General features: G+C 39.6%; 1 protein-coding gene across 2 annotated transcripts in view; it reads left to right on the top strand.

Moving 5' to 3' along the window:
* Positions 1-16,965, top strand: part of hdac7a (histone deacetylase 7a) — an 83,391-nt gene that overhangs the window by 42,446 nt on the left and 23,980 nt on the right. For both annotated transcript variants that reach the window (XM_054784714.1, XM_054784706.1), the window contains exons 3-9: positions 11,355-11,534; positions 11,676-11,766; positions 12,147-12,267; positions 14,920-15,020; positions 15,116-15,238; positions 15,329-15,438; positions 16,487-16,588. In XM_054784714.1, the coding sequence (XP_054640689.1) occupies positions 11,388-11,534; positions 11,676-11,766; positions 12,147-12,267; positions 14,920-15,020; positions 15,116-15,238; positions 15,329-15,438; positions 16,487-16,588 (795 nt within the window). In that variant the 5' untranslated portion in view covers positions 11,355-11,387. The remainder of the gene's footprint in view (positions 1-11,354; positions 11,535-11,675; positions 11,767-12,146; positions 12,268-14,919; positions 15,021-15,115; positions 15,239-15,328; positions 15,439-16,486; positions 16,589-16,965) is intronic.

The following is a 16,965-nucleotide window of genomic DNA, read 5'->3' on the forward strand; positions in this document are numbered from 1 at the left end:
AATTTCCAGGTATTTTAATGACAGCCGTATGAAGTGATCATTTAGTCTACTCGACACGCCTTAGAAAGACACAAGAGGAACGAAACTCACGTCATTTAAACCGTGAATACAATTAGACAGTTGATTGTCATTGTTCGGCACTGTAGTACATCATGAATGAGTGCATTACGCCCAGCGCATGAATCTTCACTATAATTAACTTTTTTTTTTTTTTTTTTGTTAGCGATTACACAATGTGGCTCACCACATGTGAAAGGATTATTGAGAGGATGAAAAAACATGCTCAAAAATATGCAGAATTAATCATAATGTATGCTGATGTTGACCTCAACATTTCATGTAACATCCAATCCTTTTTCATTTCTTGACAAAAGATTGTTTATTACCGCAAACATGACTCCTAAAACCCCAGTGGACAGAATTTTGACGACATTAGTATGTATCCTTTGTATTTATGCAAAACCGTAATACAACAATGTTTGCATGCTGCAAAGAAATTAGGGAGAAAGACGTTTGTTGCAGGACTATTTTGAATTCAAACAACAACACATAAATATTGCAGTAGTGAGACTGCTGTTAATATAAGGCAGTTAATCAAAATTGTTGGAATACAATTTCTTTAAAAAAATGTAATATTAAAAATTGTATTTATAATTAGTATATAATTGATATTTTGCCATCTAAAATCCAATAAATCCATAACTGATTGTTGCTTTGACAAAAAAAAGACAAAAAAATCTGCAAATGGCTATTTGAAATGTTGGACGCTACAAGCGATGTGTGTGTCTCTTTAAAAAGATTAAGAGTTGTTTTGTGTGTGATCACAACAGCTCATCTTTGTAACTGAGCTGTTTCCTTCCATGGAATCTTTTTGCGGCAATTTTTTTGTTTATTTGTTCCCCCCCAAATAATTGAAGGCTTTCATGATGCTGACACATGACTGTTCCATTGACAGGATAACTATACTATTTAAGTGTAATCAACGCAGATTTGCTGCGGCACAATCCAAATATTTTCCGCCTCCGAGCATGATGCACAGATGTAATGAACTGTAATAGAATATCATTCTTAAGGAGATGTAAAAACACTTTTTCTCACAAAGACTGGCAGAGAAAATTAGTGTGTGGAGGAAATTAATGTGGTTTGCAGAGGGTCACTGATGGAATCATTATATATGCTGCTGTTGTTCTTTTGTTTTTTTAAGTACTGTTGCCCACGTGGGAGCTGTGTTATTATCAGCTATTTGACAAGCTGAAGGACATTGTGTGTCCTGTCATGACTGCCAAGTGGTAAAAGAGACTTTCTCCACTTGAGGGCCCAGTACAATGGCTATATTCACACTGCAGGGTATGATGCCCAATTCAGATTTTTTGTTTGTTTGTTTTTTGTTCCGATTTTTTTTATGCGGCCGTTTCCATTACCAAAGAAATGTGACTTGTTAATGTGAACGCAAAGCGTCTGGAAAGTGACGTGCATGCACAAAAGCACAACATCACTTGCATTTTTGTGTGTTTACGAAAGTAAAGATTGCTGCAGTGTGTGCTCGAGTGATGTGCGATACCATTGATTTAATTCCCGAGCCGATACTTAGTAAAATTCAGGCTGGTATCGGCAATACTGATCCGATACTATGTGCAAATTCACCTAATGCGTCTCGTAAATTTTAAAAAGTAGTGTACAGTATTTCAAATAATATCATGTCACTATGTATTCTTTACTTGCGTAGCTTGCTTGCTGCTGTAACAAGTGAATTTCCCTGCTGTGGGATTAATAAAGTACAATACACACATATAACTGTTGCATTACCTCATCATTTTCCTTTGTATTGACTGGCAAAGACTACATTTGGAATATCAGAATTGAATACATGCATTGCAATTGATGTGAAACGGATGGGGGTTAGGATTAAATAAGATAAGATTTTTTTTAAGCTGTGGTGGTGCGCTGCAATTTTTTTTATGACAAATAACAATTTCTTTATGACTTATGTATGTATTAACTTATTTATTTAACTTTTTTCAACAACTAGCGGAACATGAACTCAGAACATTGGAAAACTATTACGGTAATTTAATGGTTAGTTGCTTGGAGAACTGCTAACATTTAAATGGCATTTTATTTACAAAGCACATCTCCACTCAGTGTGCTCATTTGTCCTTAAATACAGGTGTCATGTTTGAATAGAACACTTATAAAAATACTAAGAGGTGAAGCAAATATACTTTGGTGAACTACTCAACATCAGATGGTGAGCTAATGCTAGTTTACGAGCTACCTGTTGGAGACCCCTGTGAATGTGTCACTGTTAAAGCTGTACACACTACGTGTTTCTGTTGCACAACTTCAACACGCAACTAGGTTTTGAAGACAAGCCATAAGTATTATCATGATAACAAGACAGCAAGATTGTGAAGTGACACTTTTAAAAAAAGTACGTTGTGATGATGATCGATGATTGATGTATCCCATGAACATAATAGCCACTTGTAGGGCAGAGCTAGCTAGATGCCGCCAGCCAGGCATTTAAGCAAAGATGCCAGAAAGTGGAATGAGATTGAAACGTGAGCGATCACACACGCTGGCATAGATAGGCTTAGCATGTGACAAGCTGTCGTCAATTGACTAAACATTTTACGGACTAAATGACTACTGTTCATTCTCCCGATAATAAGACACAAAGTGAAAGTCAACACAAAACGTCTCACATATCTGGTCACATGAGCAAATGCCAGCCAGACAGACAGGTGATTCCGGTGAATGCTTATCAAAATAAAGCGCAGCAATACTGAGGTAGTGAGGTGATTTACAATATAGCCAAGCTACAGGGGTGGCAACAATTGCCACCCCTGCCCGTCGCCTGTCATTACTGGCAACGCCAGAGTGGAATAAAGACCAACCCCTTGTAAGAGGACTGGTTCCAGAGCCCTTGCTGTGCGTTGAGGTGAGTCCGACTACTTGTATATCTAGCCGGAACTTCTCCACCTCATGCACCAGCTCAGACTCCTTCCCCACCAGAGAGGTGACATTACACGTGACAAGAGATAGCTTCTGCAACCGAGGATCGGGCCGCCAAGGCTCCCGCCTTTGACCGCCACCCAGCTCACTCTGCACCCAACCCCTTTGGCCCCTCCTACGAGTGGTGAGCTCATGGGAGGGGGGACCCATGTTACCTCTTCGGGCTGTGACCGGACGGACCCCATGGGTGCAAGCCCGGCCACCAGACACTCGCCATCATGCCCGCCCTCCAGGCATGGCTCCAGAGGGAGGCCCCAGTGACCCACATCCAGGCGAGGGAAATCTTAGTCCAAAGTTGTGTCTCTTCATTGGCGTCTATTGAGCCTATTGAGTCTTTGTCTGGTCCCTCCCCTAGGACCTGTTTGTCATGGGTGACCCTACCAGGGCCCTAAAAGCCCCCGACAACTTAGCTCCTAGGATCATTGGGACACGCAAACTCCTTCACCACGATCAGCTGGTGGCTCAGGAAGGAGCCACACAACCATTTTCCACAAAAAAGCCAGACCTCACAATTGCTCGGTGCTATTTTCTCTCCCTTTGCATCACTGTGAGCTGCCACCTGTCAACTGCACTTTTCAATCACCCGTTTCACAGTGTTTACATGCGCGAATGTCGAATGCTGTGACATGAGAGAGCTAAAGCGAGAGCCACAGTGGTAAATATGTTGTCACATAAGAAAATATCAGAAAAATGGTGCAGACTTAGTATTATCTGGGCTGTAACAACAAGAATGTGTCTGTGTCCTATATATTCCATCGCTTTCCTGTCACCGGCATTGCTACTAGGAAACTTTGGCTTCTTGCCATTGGCTATAAAGTGGGAACCAAAGTGGCAAGGATGAAACAGCTTTGTGTATGTAGTGCACACTTCAGCGATGCCGATTACATTCCTACACACCCAGGACAGAGCAAGAAACATGTTTTGAAAAGTTGTGCTGTTCTACCACCCCAGGTAAGGACTAGCTACGAGCTAATTAGAGACTGCCTTAGATTACTGCCCAGATTAGAAACGGTATTACACTCGAAACAGGCTATCAAGAATCAGATAGTAACGTTGTGTGCAGCAAATCACCAAATGTCATATTACCAGTGAAGCCTTGAAATCAGTCAAAATAACATGGAAAAAAGTGAATGTAGGTATAGTCTACTCACAGCTACAGCTGGGGGTCCAGCTTCAGCTTTGACCACTTCACTTTCCCTCCTCTCTCTCTCTGCTTGTTCTAACTCGATCCGACAAAGTTTGGCATCAGTGTACTCCGGTTCATAAAGGCATCCCTTTGGCGTTGTGCTCAAAGGAATCTCGTCATTGCAAATGTATTACTCTTTTGAAAGCATATTGTTTAGAGAAGCAAAACCCTTTAGGTATTGAATATTTAAAAAAAAAAAAAAGCTTCATTTTGTCTTCAGTTTTGTCTTGAAAAAGATTTTTGCTTTTGTCTTTTGCTGGGGGACTTCAATGCTCACATTGGCAGCGACAGTGTGACCTGAAGAGGTGTGATTAGGAGGAACGGCCCCCCTGATTTGAACCTGAGCGGTGTAACTTAACTTTGTTATTGGACTTCTGTGCTCGTCACAGATTATCCATCATGAGCACCATGTTCAAGCATAAGGGTGTTCATATGTGCACCTGGCGCCAGGACACCTTGGGCTGCAGTTCGATGATTGACTTTGTGGTCGTGTCATCGGACTTGTGGTCACATGTTTTGGACACTCGGGTGAAGAGAGGGGCGTAGCTGTCAACCGATGACCACCTGGTGGTGATTTGGCTCCGATGGTGGGGAGGATGGGCTTCCCTGCTTAGACTGCTGCCCCCGCGACCCGACCTCGGATAAGCGGAAGAAGATGGATGGATGGGTGGATGGATGGATGGGTTGTGTGACGCAAATGTGTTACTAGGGCTGTCAAAACTAGCGTGTTAATGCCGGTAACTCATTAATTTCATTAATTACTTTACAGTTTTTAGTGTAAGTAAAACATGCGCATCATGGCAAACCACGGCTCTCTGTTATGACGACAGACGACGGCACAGTGTAGCTCCCCACAGAGTCACATAGAGTCTGACACTCTTTTATAACTTTATTGTGACCTGAGCACATCAACAGCAGTGCAATTCCAACACCATATATGTACCTCCATACAAACACATCTCTAATCCATTCATCATTGCAACAACACTTCCTTCATTGTCACTAAACAGACCGCAAGATGCATTCACGGACACTCCGAACATCACAACGTCTTTATTATGTGTGTATGTGTGGTATAAATAAACAGAAATGCAAAGAAAACCAATAAGTGGTTATTCTTATCACTCACTTTGTAACTCTTAATGTGGACGTACAATTTGATGCATTTAAGTATGCTTGGAAATCCCACAAAATTCACTCAAAACGTGAATTCAAACTTAAACGACGTGGTGTCTTTGAACACAACTCCTCATTGCTCATAAAAACACATTTAAAGTCTAAAAGTCTTGATTCAAATATTTTATTAAAATCATAGTTTGGATTTTTTGACATAAAGTATGACATCCCATCAGCAGTGTAGTCCATCACCGGTGACTTACCCACACTTGGTCCAGTAAGCCCAGTTCTGGTCGGATTTCTGTGATGAGAAATGTAGTTCCAGTTAGTTGCTGGGGCTACTTAAGTAAAGAGTTTGGCTTCTCAAAGCAATATGCGTTTGAAAGAGTAATACATTTCCATGACAAAAAGGCCTCCTTAAAAAAACCTGACCTCACAAATTGCTCGGCTTTACTTTCTCTGACGTTGTATTAACGCGCGCTATCAGCTGTCCGTTGTTATGTACTGTACGTGATGAAGATCATCAGCCGCAAGCGTTGCATCCATCTTGTTTACATATGTGTTCCACAGCGGATAAAGATGCGAGGTTCGCAGCCATCTCCGTGACTTTACAGATGTCATTTATATATAGGCTGAACAGGTTTAGTCCCAGTATTGACTCCAGTATGGAAGCTGCTGTATATAATGCAAACAAAATGTAATGTGACTCAACTTCAAATATCATGCTGTTTGACCTCAGATTTTGGTTAAGAAAATGGTAACCTGAAAGGGATAGAAGGGGTAATCCATGCTTCTTCCGACTCCTTTTCTGACATTTTCAATTGTGCAGGCGTAAACTTGGGATGTACTTCAATGTAACTTACTTAAAGTTACTGTATGTCAGAGATAGGCAGCTGTCAAGAGTGCACTAACTTTCGAACGTGCTGCGAGCATTAAATCACACCTCTTCGTGCTTTGAGCATGTAAACTACACTCTATGTAATACACACACGCACATTATATGTTTTTCAGCTAATAATAGCAAGTTCACAAAGATTAGCTACTACCGTTTTTTTAAATGGTGACGAACATTTACAAATTACCGACCACTTTCCTAAATACCCCAATTTTCTGAAAGTATCGAAAGTATAAAATTTATTAATAAGAACGAATTACTCGCAGATAGTAAACACGGATACAGAGCTAACATTTGAACCTCAGTGGCACTGATTGAATTTACGGAGGAAATTACCAATGCTATAGACCACAGAAAGTGTGCAGCTGCAGTATTTATGGATCTCACAAAGCCTTTGATACAATTAATCACGCCATCCTAACTACAAAATTACAAAAGTACAGAATCAGAGGATTAGTTATGAATTGGGTTAAAAAGCTACCTAGCTAACAGGAAGAAAAATATTATGAAAGATAGGGGAATACACATCTGCAAGTTTAAATATTACTTGTGGAGTACCCCAGGGGTCAATACTGGGACCAAAACTGTTCAACTTGTATATCTATGACATATGTAAAGTGACCAAAGACTTAAAGTTGGTATTATTTGCAGATGATACTACTGCCTTTTATTCTGGGAAGCACATAAGAGCTAATTAAAAAACTCAGGGATGAAATGGCCATATAAAAAAGTGATTATCCTTGAACTTAAGTAAAATTAAAATAATGTTATTTAGTAATAGCAGAAAGGACACGTACAACAAATACTAATAGATGGAGTGGACATTGAAAGGGTGAATGAAAATAAATTTCTGGGGATCATAATAAATGAAAAAATTAGCTGGAAATCTCACATCCAAAATATACAACATAAGGTGGTGAGAAATACTTCAATATTGAATAAAGCAAAAGTTGATTTTGATCAAAAATCACTGCACACTCTTTACTGCTCTCTGGTATTACCATATCTGACTTATTGTGTGGAGATATGGAGTAGTAACTATACAAGCAATCTTCAGTCAGTTTTGCAAAGTTCTTGATTCATGTTATGCTGGTTATTGAAAAACGTTTAATAAATAAGTTAACTAAATAATTAAGTCATTAAATAATTATTTGTCATAATTTAAAAAAATTGCAGAAGTGGTAGCGGCACGACACAGCGGCAGCTGTCCCATGCAGCCCACTACCACAGCTTCATAAAATCCTAGGGAAAACCCTAAAAACAGCATGACTAAAATTATCGATCACTTCTCTGGGACACATGGGTCATTATCCTGAATGAGGTACCAAAAGTGTGACTTAACAAGTTTATGAAGAAAATATCACATTTTTGTATATTTCCTGGCAGCAGGGCACTGTTTACTGTTTACTTTTATTCACGTAAAAGCCACAAATTTATAATTTTTTTTCAGTAAAAACTTGATTTGCACTTTGTATGGGTAAATAAATGAGTTTTAAGTCAAAGGTTTTGGAAAAACCTTGACATTTTTAAACGTGCGTCTCAAATTTTCAGGGTGACTAACAAATGCCTCACTTTTTCAGTTTTTCTGTGCATACACATAAACAGTAATGGAAAATGATATTGATAATGATGCTCTATTTATGATGGTGAGGCTTTTTCTGTGAAGTTTTTTTCACAGCTTACCATTTTCGGTGGTTTTGGGCTGACCAGGACGCGACATACTGGCGACGTAATTTTGTGTAACACAGAGTTAGTGGATAGAACCTGCTTCAAACTCAGCATTGTTGAGGAAGCATTGTTATTTAGCACAAGAGTAAAACACACGTCACCTGTTACATGGGGTGAAATGGGTGCATGGGTGTTACTTTTTCAAAATGCTTTTTGTCTCACTCCCCTTTCTTGTTTTTGCATATTGTAGCTCTACTTGAAACCTCATTAAGATCCAAATGTGCAAAATGCAAATTCTAGCAATTTTTCAACTGGTCTTAAGATTTTGATCAGGAATGTAGTTTTGTATGGATATAGCTTCAAATCACTGTAGTCTGTGTGTCATGCCCCTCGAAGTGACGGCACCCTCGCTGGTACCCCTTTCAGGAGAATCACTCCTTTGCTTTGCTTCCGTTGAAAAAATTGATTGCTCATGTGGGAATTTGTCGGGTTCCGGAAACCTGCTCTGTGACCAAAAGAGCCATAAGATAGCATTTGTTCTGTGTGTACTGTATATATAAAGTTATTTTGAAGTAAATAGTCATTGTCAATAAACCCTCCCAGTCATATTGGGTTTTTGTGTGTGTGTGTGGATGTGTGTGTGGATGTACAGTAGGTGGCATTTTTTTGCTTGTAGAAACCAAAGGATAACTGTAGGTAAATGTTAGACTAGACTGTTTGGCTATTTATAACCCGTAGGAGTCAGGGAAAGATACTGGTTTGTGCATGAAGCAGCCTTTGTTTTCTTGTTAAAGCATGATCTCCTCCTTTTCAAGAATAAAGCCGTTGTTACTCATTATCATTGCCATTACCATGAAGCGTGTGTGTGTGTGTGTGTGTGTGTGTGTGTGTTTGCCATTAGATTTGTCATTCCAGCCAGTCTGCATTAGCTCCACTTAATATAGGCTATGTCATATTAACCCCAATGAGTAATATGAGATTCTACTTCTCACACTGTAGGTTTGAAAATTGACTACCAACCGTAGCAGCGTGGCAATGATGTCACCCAAATTATGACAAGGAATGCATGTGTTTGTCTGTCTGTGTGTGTGTGTGTGTGTGTGTGTGTGTGTGTGTGTGTGTGTGTGTGTGTGTGCGTGCGTGTGCCTGCCCGTCCGCTACCCCCAGCATTTTTCCCAAGCTGTTCTCTTCCTGGATCCTGCTTTGAGTGCCAGATGAGGCAATCTTTCCCATTGACTCAAGCCTGTAATGCAAATATGCCCAACAGCATGCAAAAAACATGGAAATACTGCCTGAGTATGTCTACACACAGCCAGAGAGCTAAGAAGTCTTTCAAACCTGTCTTAGGAAAGGAAAACTTCATTTTTTAAAATTTTGCCCATCATCCACATTCCTTATGTTAAACATGAAAACATATTTAGTTCCCTTTTCTGTGCCTTCTAAGCATGAGGGAGCTAACAATGGACATCATGGAACACACCTATTTTGACGCTAAAGCCCTAAATAAATAAATAAATAAAAATAATGTCAACGCCAAATGTTCCATGTACATAACTGACCTGTATATTAACCAAGGTACAGCGATATTATTGTAGCATCTAACACAAAGAACAGTTATTTAGTGGAGTAACACAACGCCTCGCCAGCCAGTCTCAGGATCACTCACAACGCCTCAAGCCACCAAACCGTGACCCCAGTATCGAACAGAACTCAAGTTTTGTATTTATTTTATCAACTTCTGACAGCGCTCTGTGCTGAAAGCTCAATGTATCTGAAATCAACTACTCTGGCTTAGGTTGCATTGTCAAGCACAGTGCCACTGAGCTTCACCTCCCACATTCATACCATGTTGCTGAGAGAAGCTCCATGCAGGCTAGCTCATTGAAACATGGCTAATGCCTTTCCTGATGTTGAAGATCCTCCACGACAGAAGCTTTCAAACAGTGTCAAGTTTGTCTGGTTAGTCTTTTGTGTTATGAAATTAATCATGACATATGATGGGACTGTTTTTTGTTGCTTTGTTTTGTTTCAACATTTGCCCATTTAAATACTTGTGGTTTGAATTGTCTGTGCATGTTTATATTGATATGCTGTAAGCGCCTCGTCGCAATTACCGTAGCAACCCAGACACAATAAGATTCATTATGCATGTTCTTGGTGTCAAGGTACATTGAGGGACTTTGGAGAATGTATTCCCACTGTTGAAAATATTGTGTCTGTAAGTATGCCTGACTAAATTGGAACAAAACAGGAGAAATGTGATTTTTTTGTATTTATTTATTTATTTTTATCCTTGCCTGTTTTCCATACCTGTTGATAACAATGATTCCATGCACACACACCATTCCTTCACTATCTCTTTCAATACCAATGTACCAACGTGGATAGAATTTGAGCCAAAGGAAAAACCTCCACAAAGGTTTTTAGTAAGGATACCACCAGGTGGGCACTCAAGTTTGTACCAAAGTGTACCATTGCGACACTACACACCACTTTAAAGTCAGACACTTTACATTACAGTGGAACCTGTAAGTTCAAACAGTATTTTGAGAGTTGTCACATAGAAAGTAAATAGCAATCATCTGTTCCCAAACTGTCACCATCATAAAACCTTTACTACCTGTTCACACTCCTACCGTCAGGCAGATGCTACAGGAGTTTGAAGTCCAGGACCACAAGGCTGGCAGATCAGGCTTCTCAACGAAGCACTCACACACGCCGTACTCAACACACGCACATACTCGTAACACTTTATTTATTTATTTATTTATTGGTATTAATGTCTCTTCTGTTGTTGTTGCTTAATTTTTTGGTATTAATGTTTCTTTTGTTCTTATTCATTTTCTTATGTTTTCTTCCTTTCTTTTTTTGGGAGAATGAACAGAACAAGAATTTCATTGCATAGTGTAACTACCTGTTTTACTGTGCATATGACAATAAAACTCTTGAATCTTAGGTGACGTTTTAACACCCAGTCTTAACTTTAATGACAAATGATGCGCATGTGTTGCACAGGGGAATGAGTTGACTTACTATTTATTATTTAGTTGATTTATTTATTGTCACATGCTTACACTTACTACTTATTTCTAATTTCTTAGGACTACTTGAAGTGTAACATTTTCTATACTCACTCATCATGAAACTATGTTTCTGTCAACTATTAACTTTTCATCGCTTATTATTATTATATATTTAATACTATTTATAATGAATGTTATATAATTTATCTATACATTACAAATCTTCTATTGTAACATATTGTTATACTGACTTATCATTTTCTTATGTTATTCCAAATTGGTATACGGTACATGTTGAATACAGGAAGTGAACAAACAAATGTATTTGCAATTGATGTGAAATGGAGAGAGAGGGGAAACGGAGAGATAATATAAACTGTGCTATGTGATGCAATGCTATGCTGTAAAATTAAGTGTGCAGTGGATTGATGCAGCTCTTTAAACGTTTCAGATTCCTGTGTGCCACGCGTGGCCTCGTTTCTCCATGGACCTCAGGGTGGGAGAGCGGGGGATGCGCCCCGGCTCCGACACAGCACTCCTCACCCCGCTGCATCCCCCACTACTTCTCAGCCCGTTCTCCCCGCAGGCCCGCACCTCCTTCTCCCAACAGCAGCTGCAGCAGCACAACCGGGTAAGGAGGGACAAATAATTATCTTGAAAATAATTTTTCTCATTTATTTGAACTCATTTTAAATAACTCATCTTAATTTTCTTTAATGAATTCGTATTTCTCCGTTGTTTATTTGCATTGTAATTTCCGTATGTGTTTTAGTTCAATATGGAACAGAGGAGACGTGAACAGGAAAACCAAGACAAGCAACAAGAACTGCAGCAGCTAAAAAACAAGGACAAGAGTCAACAAAGTGAGCTGGTCCACAAGCACACACCTTACAGTATGATAACCTTTCATGGCCGATGAGGACCTTTGTCGTCTTTTTCTTGATGACATCGACGATATTGTTTTTTCTTGTGTTCGCGTTGAGAATGGAGACAGAAATATGGCAGCACTGCAATAGTGAGGGTTAAATATAGCTTTGGGGACAAGTCATTGGGTCAATATTGACTTGAACACTAACAGCACCTTCCGTCACCTCTTTGTGCACACATACACACACACATGCACAAACACAGACAGAGCAAATGCACATTTAACTGTTAACCTCTCATAATGTGAAATATTTTGAACAAACTAAAACGATGTACTATGTTTTCTGACTTGCTTTTTGGTGTGTTGGATGAGCAGGTGCAGTGGCCAGTTCACTGGTGAAACAGAAACTCCAGGAGGTCATCCTGAAAAAGCAGAAGCAGGCAGCACTGGAAAGAACAGGCTCCAACATTTTGACTGTAACGTCAGTGGCATACAGGTGATGCAAGATGCCTACATGACGGACAGTGCGGTTATATTTTTATTCAATGGGCATCGGTGCCAAAATGTCCAGGAAGGGGTGAAAGAATAACACTTTTATTGCTAATTTCTACCACTAAATGTTACTGTACCTGTCCTTTTTCAGTGTAAATCATTTGGGGTAATTTTGCTCTCACTACTGACATAATAATAATAATAAATAAATAATAATAAATAAATAAATAAATATACATCACCTTTCTATACTCTTCTAGGAGCTCAAATGCCCTGATATATTTATATTTTATTTTTGTATAATGATTGACAAATATTTAAACTTGTGTTTAAATTGTGTGTGTAATAATAAGCCACTACTTTTTTCTCAAACTTTGAACCCTGTGGTTTATACAATGATGCGGCTTATATATGGCTAAAAAGTACATTTCCCATGATGCTTGGTGTGGTCATGTTCTAATCTTGTGACATTTCTTACACTTCAGAACTACTACTAATCGTTTAACGCTATTACTAACACAGTCCATCATAAGGGCATAAAAAAGTTCAGGAAACAGCCAAAAAACACAGAGAAGCTACCATTCTCGGTGTTTGCTAAGCCTGTCGCTCTAGTTGAGTGGACCTGGCTATGCACATGCTGCAGTTTAAAGTGAGCAACAACAAACACAATTTATACTAAAATCAAATCTTTGTTGGATTTGGATTATTCAATAAACACCAAAAGAGGGGACGAATTGGAATTTGTGCAGCGATCGAGCTGACACACACATAGCTGCCGGGGATCTACGCACTATGATGACACAAAGGCTGCCACAAAGTGTGCCACTGTACCGTGGTTCTAAGTAATAAGTAATAATGTGTAATATTTAACAACTTCACAAGTGACCGTATGTAAACCTTGTGCAACGTACATGTACGTAGCTTCACAGGCGTACACGTCCTATCTGCTGATTTTTACCTTTTTTCTTTCTCCTCACATTTGGTTCCAAATGCTGATACTATATGGGAATGCATAAATGTAATATTTCATTACCTTATTGAGTGTTAATGTGCATATTTGTTCGGTACACAACCTCTCAGAAAAGTGAAGTCCATGATCGTACTGGTGGATGGTGGGTTCTAAAATAATTAGAGTTAGAAATCCCCCAGTTTTTGAATGCTTAATGCAAGCGGCGATTTGTTCCAGTTTGTTTGACTGTCCTTTAACGCACCTTTGGTTGTTCTCACACACTGCATTGATAGAAATTCACACAAATGGACTACTATACAGTCTTTTTACCCTTTTTCTTTCACCTCATATTTGCACCCAAATGCTGATATTATGTGGGAATGCATAAAGATAAGATTGCACTGCTAATTCTAGCTAATGTTAGCGCTGAATTGACATACGCCCCTACATAGCTGTCCTCAACTTTGCCTGCCATTCACTAGCAGCTGGTACCCAGATTTTAGCTCGCAGTTCCAAGCATAAAATCAGTCCAGAGACTGCTCGCTTCTTTAAAAACAAACAAAAAAAAACACTCGTTAGTTGGGACACCATGCCTTGCCATCACTGTGTAAATGGCAATAAAAAATACCGGCTTCAATACCCTCCCGTTTCTCTCTGTCAAGTTGACGAGGACGTAGTCCGTGACAATTCCAATCACAGCGACAGCAGATACGAATAACTTTGGTCTTTTTGCAAGAGCCATCTGCCAGGGCTTTGAAGCTAAATTTACCAATCAAAATACCCCTTTCTTTCTCCATTTCTGCTCGATATTTGCTCCCGCTTGTAGCTCTATGGTGATGGCTGCTTCCTCAAACTACAGCGTCGGCTGAGGGTCAAACAGGACATTCGCATGTTAATTGCCCGTCAAAAAATAGTGCAGTTAAATGAAATTTCAATTAACGTGTTAAGTTTCCATACATCCATTTTCTATGCCGCTTCTCCTCATTTGGGTCGTGGGGGTATGCTGGAGCTTATCCCAGCTGACTTCGGGCGACATGCGGGGTGCACCCTGGACTGGTCGCCAGCCAATCGCAGGGCACATATAGACAAACAACCATTCACACTCACATTCATACCGATGGACAATTTAGAGTCACCAATTAACCTAACCTGCATGTTTTTGGGAGGAAACCGGGGTACCTGCAGAAAACCCACGCACGGGGAGAACAAGCAAACTCCACAGAGAAATGCCCTACGGAGATTCAAACCAGGTCTTCCCGATCTCCTGACTGTGAATGTGTGGCCAACATGCTAACCACTTGGCCACCGTGCGGCCCACGTTAAGTTTGACAGCCCTAATTGCAATTGATGTAAAACGGATGGGGGGTAGGATTAAATAAGCTTTGCTGTGGAACTGCTAATTGTATTGTGTGATGTATTACAATGTAACTTGTATGCATGTTCAAATAAATGAAACCATTAATGTTTACAATGATGGGCACTTTTGGCAGTTAATTCCTATTGTCCAGATGTGAACAATTGAAATTTGAAAAGAGAAATTGGATTTAACTTTTTGTTATACTTTTATCTGCATAAAATCATATCAGATCAGACTAGACTGTAATTTGTGTAGGGTCCTAATATTTAAAATCCAGAGCTCCTCATGGCTCCAAGCGGACAAAGTTGATTATACTGCATGTGTCAAATGTTAATTTTGTGTGTCCACAGAAAACTGGGTCCTGACCCGAGTGTTCCCTCCCAATCTCTGGCCTCCTCTGCATCACAGCCTTCTTCAGAGGGTTCAGAAGGAACGCCTTTACGCAGGGCAGGTAAGACTATTGCATTGAATTTTGTGCTATTATGACACACTATCACTGAAGTCAAATATGAGCACATAAATAATCTTCACTATTTACCGTGTCAGCATCTGAGCCCAATCTGAAAGTGAAGCACAAACTGAAGAAACATCTCAACACCCGAAAGAGCCCGCTCACCCGCAAAGAGAGCGCCCCACCCACCGTCAGACACAGAGTACCTGATACAATGGGTAACAAGATCATCGACTGACACCTAATGTGTCGCGAAATGTCGTTATTTCCAGTGAGTTTGTACGAATTCTTTCTCTTTGGTCCTGTAGACTCGTCACCCAGTAGCAGCAGCACTCCAGTGTCTGGGTGTAGCTCGCCTAATGACAGTCTTCCCAATGAAAACGGGCTGCTGCCATCTGCAGGCGGCCTCTCACATGAGGTGAACATGCATGACAATCAACAGTCTTCTCACCAGAGTTTAGAAGGAAAGCCATTCATACATTTAAAATATATATTGCAATCATAATTTATGTCATTTTTATTAATGCACACATAAATAAGCCAATTTGTCACCACAGGAACTTTTCTCATTTACCTCGAATTTTGAAAACCATCTGCGCATTTCCACCTCCATTACCCGGGTAGAAAAACCCTTTCCACTAACACCAAAATTTCCGTAACAAATGAACTTAGCTAGTTGGACTTGTCAGATTTCCAGTAATTTTTGAGGGGCGGGTGGAAACACAAACCACACAGATTACAAGGAAATCTTTCATCTAGCTAAATAAATTGCTGATAATACAAGGCTATAAGTGTTGGTGAAAAGGGGCTATTGTAATAACACAAAAAAAGCAAATACTTCATCAAATCCCTCCATAAATATGGTGGACATGCTGCAAGAAATAAGTGTAAAGTGAACATATTTTATTGTCGTTTCAAAATGACAGTTTACTACTCATATGTCTTTATTTGAAACTCCTTTTAAGTGACATTTATGGGGACTATATGCAAAGTAAGGATTACCAGTAAGTAAAGTAATTAGGTTCCACTGGATGTACATTTTTAAAGCTCTGCACAACTGTTTAATTTGCATTTATGAAGGGAATTCTTTCTTCGTCCTCCTCTAGGAAGCCTATTTTGTCTGTGGTGGAAAATCACAGGTATTGCAAAGAAGGGCATATATTTTAAGAACACAAGTCTCATGTAAATGGATTGTGTCCAGACGCTGAGTAATGATATGTTTAATGCAGCAGCACACTGGCGTGTCAGCTGTTTATACATAATTGATTTAATCACAGACAATTCTAAAAACATAGCAACCGGTGTCACACCTGCTGTGTGCTTTTTCTTAGAGTCATGACTTTTGAAGCTATAAATCTCATTCGGTTCATATGCTGAGATTTCTATTTATTGAATTTATGAGTGTGAAATTTTGTTTACAGTGGGGGTTTTTTCTAGACAAGTGACTCCATATTTGGCATTTCCAGGCACAGAAGCTGCTGCTCAGAGATGGCACGCTGGCAAACTTCACCATCCAGAACCCTTCCACTCTGCCCACCATCACTCTGGGACTACCGGCCAATGCCAGGGTACAATCATGCCATTAAAACGCACAACAATCATGACACCACCACCCATTCTGCCATCATACATTATGATTTGGACACTAGGGGGAGTAGACTGACACAATCACACTAAAATAATGCATTTCCTTTGTTAGAATTTCATACCAATGGGGTTTATGGGTATAGTTCATTATTATTATTAAATTTTTCTTTAAATAGACATATATAATATATATATATATATACTCCAGATCGAAATCGTAAGACCACTTGAAAAATTGCTAGAATTTGCATTTTGCACATTTGGATCTTCATGAGGTTTTAAGTAGAGCTACAATATGCAAAAGCAAGAAGGGGGAGTGAGACAAAAAGCACTTTGAAAAACTGAAATAGGCTTTTTA

The sequence above is a fragment of the Dunckerocampus dactyliophorus genome, chromosome 1 (assembly GCF_027744805.1).
Source record: "Dunckerocampus dactyliophorus isolate RoL2022-P2 chromosome 1, RoL_Ddac_1.1, whole genome shotgun sequence".
Lineage (NCBI taxonomy): Eukaryota > Metazoa > Chordata > Actinopteri > Syngnathiformes > Syngnathidae > Dunckerocampus > Dunckerocampus dactyliophorus.